The sequence below is a fragment of the Drosophila eugracilis genome, unplaced genomic scaffold (genome assembly GCF_018153835.1).
Source record: "Drosophila eugracilis isolate 14026-0451.02 unplaced genomic scaffold, ASM1815383v1 contig_124, whole genome shotgun sequence".
In the NCBI taxonomy this organism is placed as follows: Eukaryota; Metazoa; Arthropoda; class Insecta; order Diptera; family Drosophilidae; genus Drosophila; species Drosophila eugracilis.
In genome coordinates, this window is record NW_024572029.1 from 256,949 (window position 1) to 270,177 (window position 13,229).

The window sequence follows — 13,229 nt, forward strand, 5'->3', positions numbered from 1 at the left end:
TTAAAAGTTGAAAAATATGTATAAAAATATATTTATTCAATATTATACAAGGCCTTATTATCAATATACTGTGGCGCCTCCAGTGCGGAGACAAAAGAAACTTATCAATTTGAAAATTTTTAACGCGCCATACTTAGTTTGAAGACCTCCCACGTGGTGACGCTGTGTTGGCTATGTTAAAAGAGCGCACCTGCTAAACATGGATTGTGTACTTACTACGCCCTCCATTTTAAAAGGTGTCTTCGCTAAGTGTCCATGGTGCGCGATAAATTTAGTGTGACCAGACGAAGAAAGCAGTTTAGCCAGGCTTTGCTTGTGTCTTCGCTAAATTCCACGGCTATTGGGAGTATGTATTTGCTAAATGTCACTGCTTATGGTAATTTCAGTGTGACCAGCTGGGCAAATCATCAATATGCCATCAGAGAATCTGTTCTCTCGTAGTATTTCTTAGGTAATTTTTTCTTGAGAGAGGGTATATCTAGACCATCACTCTCTGGTTACACCAGTCTTCTCCTAAACGGCACGGAAGTCAGACGTGGTCGCGGAAAAGTGCAAGTCATTCGTTTGCAAATATTATTTTGCAAACAAAACTTTAAAAACAACGAGTGAACGGTGACGTGACTAAATCGTGTGGCCCGCTTCAATTTTCCTTACGATTCTTCATCCACTTCTGGCCAAAAAGGCGGGCTTAAGAAGAAGAGCGGCGCGGCAAGGGACGACAAGTAAGAAGAAGAGCGCACGCAACGTGCAACATTGTGTGCGTGTGTGTTTATTTGTTTGTTTGTGTGACGAAAATACAACAAGTGCAAACAACAATAAAACGAGAAACAGCAGCAACAACAAAAATACATCAACTCCTTTGGTAAACCAAGACAGCAACAACAACAGGAGGCGTAGTGCGTCAAAGAGGGGAGAGCGGTTGTCGTTGCTGTTGTTGCTGCCTCACACTGATAGCAACGATTGGTGAGGAATCCACCGATGCAACAACAATTCAAGTAAGTACCGCTTAATTAAACATATTTTGGGAAAATTTAAAAGAGTTCTCTTTCTTAGATTACTAGTTTTGGGTTTTTAGCGCCTTTTTTTTGGTGCTCTTTTCATCACATACGTGTCAAATTTATATTTGTTTACCACTACTTATTGGATCATATGAAGTTCATCTTTTCGGTTTTGCTTAATCAATTTACTTTGATTTGATTAATGAAAATCTACCCTTAGCAAGATTAAATATTCCGGCTTACTATTAACTTTTCGAAAGAACTTATCTCCAACAATGTTGATGAAGTTCCTATGGTTTTTGTTTCGTCACATACGTGGCCTTATCATATAGTTTCTAAAAATTCATTTATTTTCTAGTAATCTAGAACTTAATGTATCAGCTTTCTTAATAAGTATATTACCCTTACCTTACAACTTTAGTATTTTTAAACCTTATTAAGAACTGGAACATTTTTTCACTATCATTTCATTTGTAAATATTAAATATTAAAATCTTATCAAGTGCTTATGTCTTTTGCATTCATACTTTTCTACATTTTTTCTGTCAACATAAAACATTTAAAATAACAAATAGAAAAGATATTCACACATGGATTGTGATGAAAAGCCAACTTAAACGTTAGTCTTTTTATATATTCAAATAAGTTAGGCTTATATTTTATTTTTTAACTTTTTCTAAAGTGATTACATTTAATGCATTTAATTTGTTGCACTCTCTATTACCAGTTAAAGTTTTTCCATTCCTTTTTTTTTTTGCCAACGTTATCGAAAACTTGGCATTATTTTTGCTGCGGTTTCAACTTCTTTCTCATCTCCTCATTTGCTTCTTCTTTTACTTCTGGTTCCTGCTGCAACTTATTCTTCTTCTTCTTCCTAATGAGAGTGCTTCAATTTCAATGCAGTTTTTTTCCTCCTCCTTATTTTTTGCAACTCGCGCTTTTTTTTTTACATGTGTGTATGGGAATCTCCAGCTGCGGTTGTCAGAGTGTGTATTTGTGTGGGTTTTGCGATTTGAAGTTGCAAAAAGGGGCGCTTCATTTGTTCGCCGCCCTTTGGCCACGCCCCTGCCCTACCTTTGGGCGGGATTTTCGTTTTATTTTGTCAAAGTTTGTTGCACTTTTCGCAGTCAGCGCGAACAAGTCCTTCGCATCCTGCCTCCTTTTGTTTCCACTCTCTTTTCCCTTCTTCGTGCCCCATCTCTATTATTTTCCCCTTTTCCTTTTTTTTTTTATTTAATACATTTTTTTCTTTCAACAATTAGTCGCAGCTGCTGGAAGTGCAGAAATGCAAAATGCAAAATGCAAAATGCAAAATGCAAAAACACAGCGGTAGAAACAGACACAAAAATGGCGATAATAGACAAAAGTGGATACAGTAGGTCCTCGAATATTACTGATTTTCAAGGAATAATTACATATAAAAAATAGTCTTAAAAAGGTATGATTTTTGTTCTTATTTTTGTAGGTAATTTAAAATAATTTATGATTTTCTGATTTATTTTATAATTTCTTTTTTATTTCTTTTCTAAATATGACTTTCCTAATCCTAATGTTTATATAATACCTTTTTTTTTAAATATTATCAACTCTAAAAAGTATTAGAAACTCTTTTAAAAGTATCTCCTTAGACGAATGACCACTGTATCTGCATCTGCCGCACATATCTCAGCGCTGGCTTATTTATGTACATATTTCACTTGGCACTTGTTATATTTATACGCTCCTCACACACACACACACACACTTACGGCTTCCCCTTCTGCAACATTACCCCTCCCTCCGCGCACTGCTCATCTTCTTTGGACCCATATTCCCTTCTACTACCCGCGACCCCTTCTCCTGTGTGTCGTCATCAGTATGCCAGTTGTCACTTCATCTTTTTAAATGCGCCTCATGGTTTTCAATTTCGAGAAACAAGTGGCCCAAAAGTGCTGCTGCCCAAGTGCCCATATTACATGTACACGCAGAGAAAAAATATCTTTGAAATTGGCTAAGAAATAAGATGGTGTTTTGGCCCAAAAGGTCTTTTATATGGCACTTAAGAGAATAGGATTATATAGATCAAAAGTAGTAATTATGTAAATGTGGGAAGTGCACTTTCTATACTTTTTCTATATAATAACGCTTTGCTTTCAGCAAGTCTTCCTTTAACATCCAATCTTAACAAAGTTAAACTTATATTTTATGAACTATAAATATCAATGAACTTTTAAAAACTTTAATCATTAAAAATTCAAGATATAAACTATTAAATAAATGGCAACAATAATGAAAACCTTAGTTTTGTATCCTAAGTTCTGTTCAGTCCCATAGAATGCAACTCTATAATCATCCCAATGCCGTGACTTGAACAATTTTGCCTATTAAAAATAATAGAAATAATAGAATTCCAATTGGTCTAGTATTTTCCCTGTGTAGCCACCCCACCCAACCCCCTCCAGCCGGCTTTCATCTTTCAATGACGCCTCTTTTTGCTTTCGGGCAAAACTGCAGCCAAATGAAATTAGTCGTTGGAGTTGCTTTTAAAAAGAAGCTGCGAACACGACAGATACACAGATGCAAACTCAATAAGCCAACTAAATGCAAATTTTCAAATTCATCCGTTCAGAGGGGCACAGAGACTCCTCGCACACACACTTTTCGTTTAGCATTTTTACCCTGGGTGTTGTCTGTCTTCTCAAAAGGAGAAAAATTCTACTCTAAAGTTCAGCCTTTCGATTATATATATATATATATATATGGCATATATATAATAGCATATAGCATATATACCATCTGAGAATTCCTTGGAGCGGTGTAAAATCATTATTCGTCACGCTCAGATTGCCGCACTTGAACGACCGACCAGGTAGACGTGCTCGCATCCAACTCTATAACTCTGTCACACTCACCTGGTCTTTTGCATTTGCCAGTTTTGCTAGTTTGGTAGTTCTCAAGGCGAAACTATGACAGCCGATGGCGGCTGATGGTTATTGAGGTGTGAATCCCATTTCGGGAAGTGGTAAAAGGGGGTTAGGTGTGGGCTTTTGGCGGAAAAAATGGCTTGCAATTGGTCTTATAAAGAAATAACAGATGGAACGGGAAAGATATCATTTAGAAGAGGTGAAGAAAAGGTGTTTACATGCTAAACGTAAGTTAGGCAACATTATGATATGATTTTTGTTTGAAAGATTTCGTAAATGTAGAAAAGTTTACATGCGTTTTTGCTTAACAAAGCTTCTAAGTTTGAAATTCAATATTTTTTAATGATGAATGAAGCTGCGTTGCATATCTTTCACATAAATAAGGTGATAAAACTGCACTAGGCTTATCATTTTTCCCATTAAATATCTGCAATTACTTACCAGGAATATAATTTTCATACCATTGTTAGTATTACTTGCTTGGAAAATGAAATCTTTCTACCATAAAGTTTATAAAATTTACCTCCTGTTAAGCCTAAAATCCAACAATTTCCTATCACATTTATAGACCCATTTTTTCGTGCTATTTTCACAATCAAAATCACATGTTTTAGCTTGATTTTATTGATAAAATCTGCACACCTGTTGATTCCGTTCGTATCTGTTTGACCCAACGCGCCAGTAAGCTGCTGTTTTAGCCTGGAAAAACGTGACACTCATGCCATTAATGGGCACTTTAGGCCCAAACAAAAGAACAAAACAAAAAAAGCGAAACAGTAAAAATTAATTATGAGCAGGGAAAAAAAAACACTGTGCATTTATCATCATTCATTCATATTAACTTGGCCTATCAGCATTTTTCATCATTCCCTCAAATCGCGGACCATTAAAGGCCGGAAAGAAATAAAACGAAATGAATATGAGAATAATGAAAATCAAGGCAAATATGCAAAAGGGCGACACGCTACGTTGACTGTTTGTTCTGAGCTGGCCAACAAAAATTTTTGATGATGGCCTTCGGAAGGAGGAAAAGCAGTTGGGGGTGGGGGTCTTCAAGCTGAGAAGGAGGTGGCTTCAACGCAATTGCACAAATTGCCTTGGCGAACTGGGAAGGCGAGAAAGCCCTGCGACAAGGAAAAGGAAACTCCTTGGCTCCATTAAAAGTTGGGCCATTTGACATCGGGCGCGTTAGCTGTCCCTTCCCCTCTCCCAAAAAAAAAAGAAGTTTTAATGGCCTTTCCACGAAATCTTCTCTGGGACACGTAAGCCCTTTTGTCAAGCTTCTCTTTTCAGCGAATACTCGTAAAAAAAAAACAAAAAGAAAAAAGCACGCCAAGACAGTGACGTCAGAAGGGGCAGGCTAAGAGAAGGCAGCACTGCAAAAAAAAAGCAAACATTATAAATACAAACATGCAAATTGCTATATTAATCTTAAGTATTATTATGTAAATTTAAGTTTATGGCAAAAAAAAAAACACTAAATCTGGTAATTTTAAATTATTTAATAACAAAAAGTATGCCATTTCACGTTCTAACAATATTTAGTCCCATTTTTAGTTGGTTTTTGTTTTTAAAGTTTTAAGATTATTAGATTGCATTTTCAAGTAACTAAATATTTATGTATTAACTCGTATAAATTACAAGCAAAAATACATAATATTAATAGCTGATAAATTATAATCAGTACATACATTTTTGCAAATTGCGTTTTATTAGTCTCAATAAAATATTTTCACAAGCAGATAAAGCCAAATAATTCCCTTAAAAAAACAGGTTTTTTTTGGGACTCACTTATTGATCTTTTAATTAAGCATTCTTCCAGCTGAATATATTAACATTCCGGATATTAATTATTTATGCAATGCCTCGGAATAAAAGTCTTTCCATGTGAAAGTATTTATCTTACATACCTTCCTGCTTGGCTTTCCAATACAAATGATAATAATTGATTTTTTTCGGTGCCAAGTTGGCGAATTAAAAAGTGTGCAAAAGTAATCAAATAAAATAAGAGGCGGGCATGCTTATCAGTTTTTTGTTTTTTTTTTAGCTCAGAATAAAATAATAAAACCTTCTCAGCGGAAACTTTGTTGCCAATTTGCATACAATGCAGTTTACAGTTTGCAGTTTGCAGTTTGCAGTTTGCAGTTGCAGTTCTGGCATCTGAATATTTTTTGCTGTCCACAGTTCAGATTTCACTGCTGGCGATTGTAGCATTTTGAGCAATTTGTTTTTATTTATATGCAGGCTACTTACTCTATTTTGGTTTTAGTTTTAGTACAATGTCAAAGTCATTTGATTGGCAATGTGTGTAGAGTGGCTCGCCTTTCAATCGATTCAACGATAAGTGCCTGTGCGCCCCTCGCTTTTATATTTGTATAATACTATATAGATATATACATATATATATATTGTTGTCATGAGAAAAAAGTTTTTGGGTTCATTGACTTTAAGCATTTGGTTTATACGACCATTTCTTTCGATGGCCAATGGCCATCTGGGGTGTTAATTACTTTTTGTTTTAATTGTCAATTTATTGGGGCCGCATTATCGCATCGCATCGCATCGCATCGCATCGCATCGCATCGCATCGCATCGCATCGCATCGCATCGAACGCCCTGTAACAGTTATTTGCGGGGAAAAGCCTCTTTGAAGGCTGTTTTCTCAAGGATTTTTGCTAAAGTCCCGGGAAATTGACAGCCGTTAAGCACTAAATAAGTACAGTGGTGGGTCTGTATAAAGAAAAGGTGTAGGTTGTGAGCAAGTTGGGAGTGTAAGAAGGTTAGAAATCAGGTTAGCAACCTTTCAAGAGAGTATTTTCGGCTTATTTAAAACAAGAAAAATGTGAAAATATTTTCAGTTTGGTCATAAAACTATAATTATCAGTAATATTTTATAGATTTCTATAGAAAATACTCTCATAAATATTCCTTTAAATAATATATAAATAAACTATAACTGCATCCCTTTGGTAGGCAGAAATTTGAATAGAATTTTGAATGCAACGCATTTGGAAACGTTGTTCATTTTATCATGGCCCAAATTTATTGAGGGGAGGCAACACAGTTGTTGCATATTCATGTATACTGCCACAGAATGTATGCTGCCTTAAAAATTCGACTAGTTGGTTTGCCGAATTTAAGCCTCAGTTACACCCACAGAAGTTGGCCTGTTTTTTGATTGTCCGCCCGCCCATTGATGTCCGGCGGCTCCTGAGAAGCTTATTGGCCCAAAAGCTCCTAAACTGTTAATTACAAACAAGCGAATGCTCACTGGTGCGTTTGTCGTCAGTCAACGGAAATTATATTCATGGGAAGAGTGTGTACAGTACAGTATAGTACATGTATATATATCGCAAAAATCTTTGGCTTCTAGCCGGGCTCATAATCTATGCCCGGGATAGGTTCAATGCACTTGTCGATTTCACAGCTGAATAAAGTCGGCCACTCCCTCCCATTACCCCTCTCTATACATACGAGTATGTATATATATATATATCTATCTATCTCCCCCGGATTCGACGCTATATTTATACAGCAGTTGACATAACACAAATTGAATTATAACATTTTTACCGTCTCCGCTTTCTCGGGCATTGCCATCATCCATCCATCCAGTAGCTGTTTTTTTTTCTTCTTTTTGTTTTGTTTAATTTTTTTTTATATGTACCATATATATATGTATATATCTTCCTCCGGTGACGTTTCGTGTGTAACGCGATCAGACGTTAAGTTTTAATTAACACATTTTCCATAGAGCCAAACGCTCAAACACACGCCCCGATCGATGTGGCAAGGGGTTAAGGGAGGGCTCTTAACCGGGACTATCCACTAGTCACGTTAAAATCTAACGGCCCTGCGCAGCTTCGGTGTGCAAATATTCCGGGAATATTCATTCAGTTCATTGCATCGCAAAGAGGGGAGGGGAAGGAAAAGGAGAAGGAGAAGGAGGGGCATATCCCTGTCAACTGTCCTTGGGTTTAGATAACGCCCTCTGGAACGATGTCCTCCATCCTGGTAGTGTTAGTTACCCGCCATGGCAGTGATGCCAAAGAAGTGCATCATTTGATTACCAACATTGAGGAAGTTTTAATTGCAAAACATTTGCAATCAGCAGGGAAAACTTTATAGGTATTCTACATGGAAAACTTTGAGAAAAATTCTCATATTTATCTTGCAGGTATTTTATGTTTCAAGACCAAAGCAAGCGTGCTAGTTCTTGAGATATCTTAGGAAGGATTTTAAATTTGAAAATAAATAATAAATATTTATAGTAGCCCCCCTTACTTAATTGGCCATCGGGCAGAGATTACAGCCAATGCTAAGATCAATAAAAACAAATTGAAATCTTACCACAAACCAAACCAAAAGTAAATCTGTTTGTATTTATAGGCAGATGATGAAATTTTGTTTTTATTTATTTGATGTCAAACATCATCAAACTGTCTCGAAAGAAAGAAAATCAAAGAGAAATTCTTGAAAACTGTTCGAGCATAAACTTTCCCTCTCGCACACACACACAGTCAGTTTATTTGCCATTTATCAAAAAATAAGGAAAATATTTTGAGTAGATTTAGCAGGCAAAAAGTAGTTTAAGCCTTCGAAATATTTATAAAGCGAAAACAACATGTGCTAGTCTTGGCCTAAACGCACATAATTCTGCAGCACAAAGATCTAATTTAATTTTAATAGCCACATTTCATTTTGGTTTCTGGAATGTTTGTTATTCGTTATTTGTTATTTGCTATTTGTTTCATATGGAAATTAAATGGAAACAATAAACCAGAAGCTTTGGACCGCAAAAAAAGGTGGTTTTTGCTTTTGCTGTTGCTGTTTTGTATTTTGAAAACAAATCATAAAATTCTATACATTTATAGTTTTAATTAAATTAAAAATGCCTTCATTTTTGGTTTGGGGGATTAGTGATTGATGTTTCTCTGCTTTGGCTTTTGCTACTTTTCGACCATTTTGACCTTTAAAGTCGACCAGAACTGACGGGATTATAGCCAAGTTAGGCAACTCAGGATGTAGTAAGGGCAGGGAAGGGAGCTGGGCTGGGCTGCTACTGCTGCTGCATATTGTCTGAAGTAATTTATAATATCACGACGTGACGTGCTTTTGCCTGATAAATGAGCCGAATGTCGCCACGGAGTCAGTTTGCTAAATAATAAACTCTCGCCAAAGTCTAGTAGAAAGAAGGGGAGGCAAAAGTTGGGGGAGAGACAGCGGGCCACGTTTCATCTAAAAAAAAAAACAGAAAAAGAATAAAGAATAGAATGGCTGTGCTACGCCGGCTGGGATCAGCCCACTTTTCAACCCACTTTTCCATCTAAATCCGGACCCCCATACCTCCCCCTATGTGCGAACTCTCCACTTTCTTCCGCCTTTCTAACTGTGCTTAAGCCGCAGCGTTTTGTTTTCGCACTTTGCGCGCTTTAGTTTCGGAATTTTCCATCAAATCATCAACACTTCCCGCAGAAAGCTTGGCTCAACATTATTTATGCAGATTTTCTTTCTATTTTTTTTTTTTGCTGCCTGCCTGCCCGCCTTTTCCCAGGAACAAAAGACAAGAGATAGTGGGCGCAACAAGCGTGTGAACTAGCGCCAGGCTAAGTCTTCTCAAGACAGTGGGACCAACTATGGGGAATGTGTGCTAAGAAATGATATTAAATATGTTAGTTAAGCTAAGAAAACTAGACTTGAAAATGAAGATATTACTGTGAATATATTTATATATAAGAAATTGTTTATTAAAGATGACCAATAGGTGGAGCTTAACCCTGCTAATTTGATAGATATCAGATATCAAACCAATCAGCAATCTATAAAAGTAAAATAAGGAGTTCCTAAAAAGGTTTTAAGAGGTGTTTTTTGAGAGACATGTAAAACATGTTTAGACCTCATGACCTACTCTAACTTAACCCCCAAAAACAAACAATCTCAAACCACTGTGCAACACAGAGCCGAAAACAAAATGCCATTAAGCTTAAGTTGAGCATAACATAAGAACAAAAGCATCTGAGAACTGTTTGTGGAAATAAAAAACTCAAAGTCCCATAAAATAAAGTAGGAAAAACTCTTCGTATGCATAAACAATTTAATGCGTTTTCTGTACGAGAGTGTGAGTGTGTGTGTGTGTGTGTTGTTGTTATTATATTTGTATTTGTGTGCGTGGCAATACAATACAATTTACACGCTTATTAATTTTTACAAGACTTTAACCGACACTTGAGCCAAACAACCAAACAACAAAAACTGGAGCGAATGCTTTTCCCAATGTGTGTGTGTGTGTGAGTGTTTGTTTGCCAACAGTATACACACACACACACACACAGCGCACCTCTTCAAACAAAAATTCAACTTGGTTTTCGGGTTATTATTATTATTTTCTTCGCTTTTTTGCTGCTGTTGTTGGGGAGAGCAGTGGAAAAAAAAAACAGAGGAAAAAGGGGTTGCCGTAGTTACTTTGCTCTAAAAAGTTTTTGGCACCCATTTGCCAAGGATGGTAGAAGGGTAGAGAGGGGCGGTAAATATATAAGCCACAATTTTAGCATGCAAAATATGGCCAAAAGGAATTTCTATTTTTATTTATTTTTTAATATCAAAACTTTTCGACATACGAAAAGCAGCAAAGCGGAGAATGTGGCAAGCCCAAGAACAAGCAAGGCCCTTCAGGGCTCTTTCTGTCATATGTGGAAATACATTTTGCTTATGCACAGGGAAAATATCTATATTAAATGATATATATATATATAGATATATCTGAAAAATAAAAGAAAGATAAAGCAGTGGGATTATCTGATTGAAGAAGTTGCTGAAAATATTTAGAAAAGACTCCCAAAGGCAGATCTAAGTATGAAAACCTTTTTATAGCTTAGTTTATGGAATATTGTTATCAGAACCTTTGTAAATCCCAAATAGTTGTCCCCTAATCCCACCTACTTTTTCCCCAAGTGCAGTACCACCTGCTTTGTGGCGCTTTCCTGCTTGTTTTGCTACCTCCTTTCGGGTCCTTAGAGGAAGGGAGTGACCAACAAGTTGGCAAAATCAGATGGCAGGAAGTACAAGGACACTCACACACTCATACTCATATGCTGCAAGGAAAAGTGCATGTGTAATTGGGAATAACGGGATATATGTTTGCACCAACAGCCAAAGGTGAAATGTGAAAGGAAAAGAGGACGAAAAAATAAGGAGGGAAACAGCGAAAAGGAAAGGCCAAGAAAACTCCTGCGAAGACGACAAATTGCCAGCTTCTTGAAAGTTTTTGGCCTGGCCAAAAGAAAATAGTTTCTGAGGTTGAAAACGAGTGACGAAAGCTGAATAACCACCCACCCCACCCATACACACACACACACACTCACTCACACTCACAATAATTTGTGAAAACTGTGTAGCCTGTGTGGGTGGGAAATTGTGCGTGTGCGAGTGAGAGTTTTCTTTTGCTAACAAATAATTTGAAATTTTCAATTAATTAAAGTTTTGCGGAATGGTAAAAGTTTACTTTTAGAATTCGTGCGTGACAAATGAACGAGAATTAATGAGAATGAAAACGATAATGGGAATCGGATCTTAAGGCATATTGCAATTTTGGTAATTTGTAAAATTGGTTTTTTTTAAAAAGTAAACTAAAAAGTGGGAAGTATAGATAATGGTTTGAACTTATAATTAAACTCAGAAACTTATAACATCACAAAGCCAAAATAATAAATCGACATGAGTCGTGATGTCTGCAATGGTTTCTCCTGACTGACAGGTGATTAGCGAATGCGTGGCATGTTTGCCTTAAAAATATTTCCCCAAAAAACAAAATGAAGTTTCCCAAATGGCCTTTAAGCTCTTTAAGATCCATCCAACCATCACGACACTCTTTCGCTGTTATATTTTTTCGCTTCGAGGCACTTTACTTTATGCTACTCCTATCTGCTTGCCAGTTGGTATATCGCCATGGCTTTCTGTGTCTATCATCCTGGCCTGATGATAGCCTGATGGCCTGGGCCATCTCACTTCCTCCCATACTACACATACATATGTCAGAGCTGGGAAAGTTGAGAATTTAAAGGAATTATAAGTACTCGAGCATCTGACACGTCGGCCGCACTTGGGAGACTTTCCCAGGGACTTGGCAGTTGGCAGTTGTCAAGTGTGCTCTCTGGCCACTCACTATCCACCCAATCCCCAATCCCCAAACCCCTTTCTACTGCCAACTCGCTTTTCCTTTGGCATCGGGGAAAACCCTGTGACGAATGTCGCTTGAAACTCATATGCACGGAAGGTTCCTCTTCTCGCCTCTGCTCTTCTCTCCTCGAAAAGGGCAAATAGTTTGAGGGATTTCTTCTTTGCAACGAAGCATGTGGGCAATTACAGTCAAACTTGCTATGAAGGAAATTGATAACCTTGCCGGGGTGGAAGCTTGGATCTTGTGAAGAAGGAATTTCAATATTTATCAGGTATTTGAAGATATTAAAAGATATGATATCACTTATAGGAAAAGAAAAGGGAAAGAAAGAAATGCAAGTTTGGATTTTGAAGTTGACTTTGTAGCCAGTCTAATATTAGAACTTTCTGTTTCTGACTTTTCAGTTACCATTATTCTTTATTCTTTACTTAACGAGTAAATATTCCAAATTTCATCTACAAAACTAAAAGCTATTTCCATTCCACTTGGATAAATAATGAAAAGAAAAATACATTGAATTTGACAGTACTTTGAGGCACTTTTAGTCTCTGGGAAAACAGCTGGTAAATGTCTTGTGTGTAAGCCGCTTACCGCTTACACCACTCCACTGTACACCCCCTTCTTGACCCCCTTGGGAGTCACGTTCATATGTCATATTGAAAAGGAAAAGAACAAATGTCTCGTCGTGGATGATTTCTAATCAAATATATCATCTGTTCCATCGCCCATCCACCATCTACCATCTATCAGGGAAATTGTGTTTGCACTTTTCTTTTATTCTTTACTCTCCCTCTTTTCTTTTTCTTGGGTTTTCTTGTACTTGTTCTGTTGTTTGTTATAGCCAAGGTGATTAATAATATTTCCATGTTTGCCTTTTCATCTGCAGGTATGACGGAGGAAATAACCGGCGATTGGAGCTATTACGTGTATATATCGCTAACGCTGGTTCCAGTCTATTTGGCATTTCGGCTCATTAAGTCACTGGGCTGGCAGCTCTTCGTCAACAACTGAGCAAACATCTCGAACTGAAGCTGAAGCTGAAGCTGAAGCTGAAACTGCAGCTGAAGTTGAAGTTGCAGCCGTCATTGGGGAGAATCTGGAAAAGGGAAAAGTCGAACAGTCGGAGCCAAAAGAGGTAGGTGCGTAGTCACT

At 37.1% G+C, this 13,229-nt stretch overlaps 1 protein-coding gene across 1 annotated transcript; it reads left to right on the forward strand.

Moving 5' to 3' along the window:
- The first annotated feature begins 479 nt into the window (after positions 1–479).
- On the forward strand, positions 480–13,090 carry LOC121530223. The gene is made up of 2 exons (XM_041818932.1): positions 480–995; positions 12,964–13,090. The coding sequence occupies exon 2, from the start codon at positions 12,966–12,968 to the stop codon at positions 13,086–13,088; it is 123 nt and encodes a 40-aa protein (XP_041674866.1). The 5' UTR covers positions 480–995; positions 12,964–12,965; the 3' UTR covers positions 13,089–13,090.
- Positions 13,091–13,229: the final 139 nt, after the last annotated feature.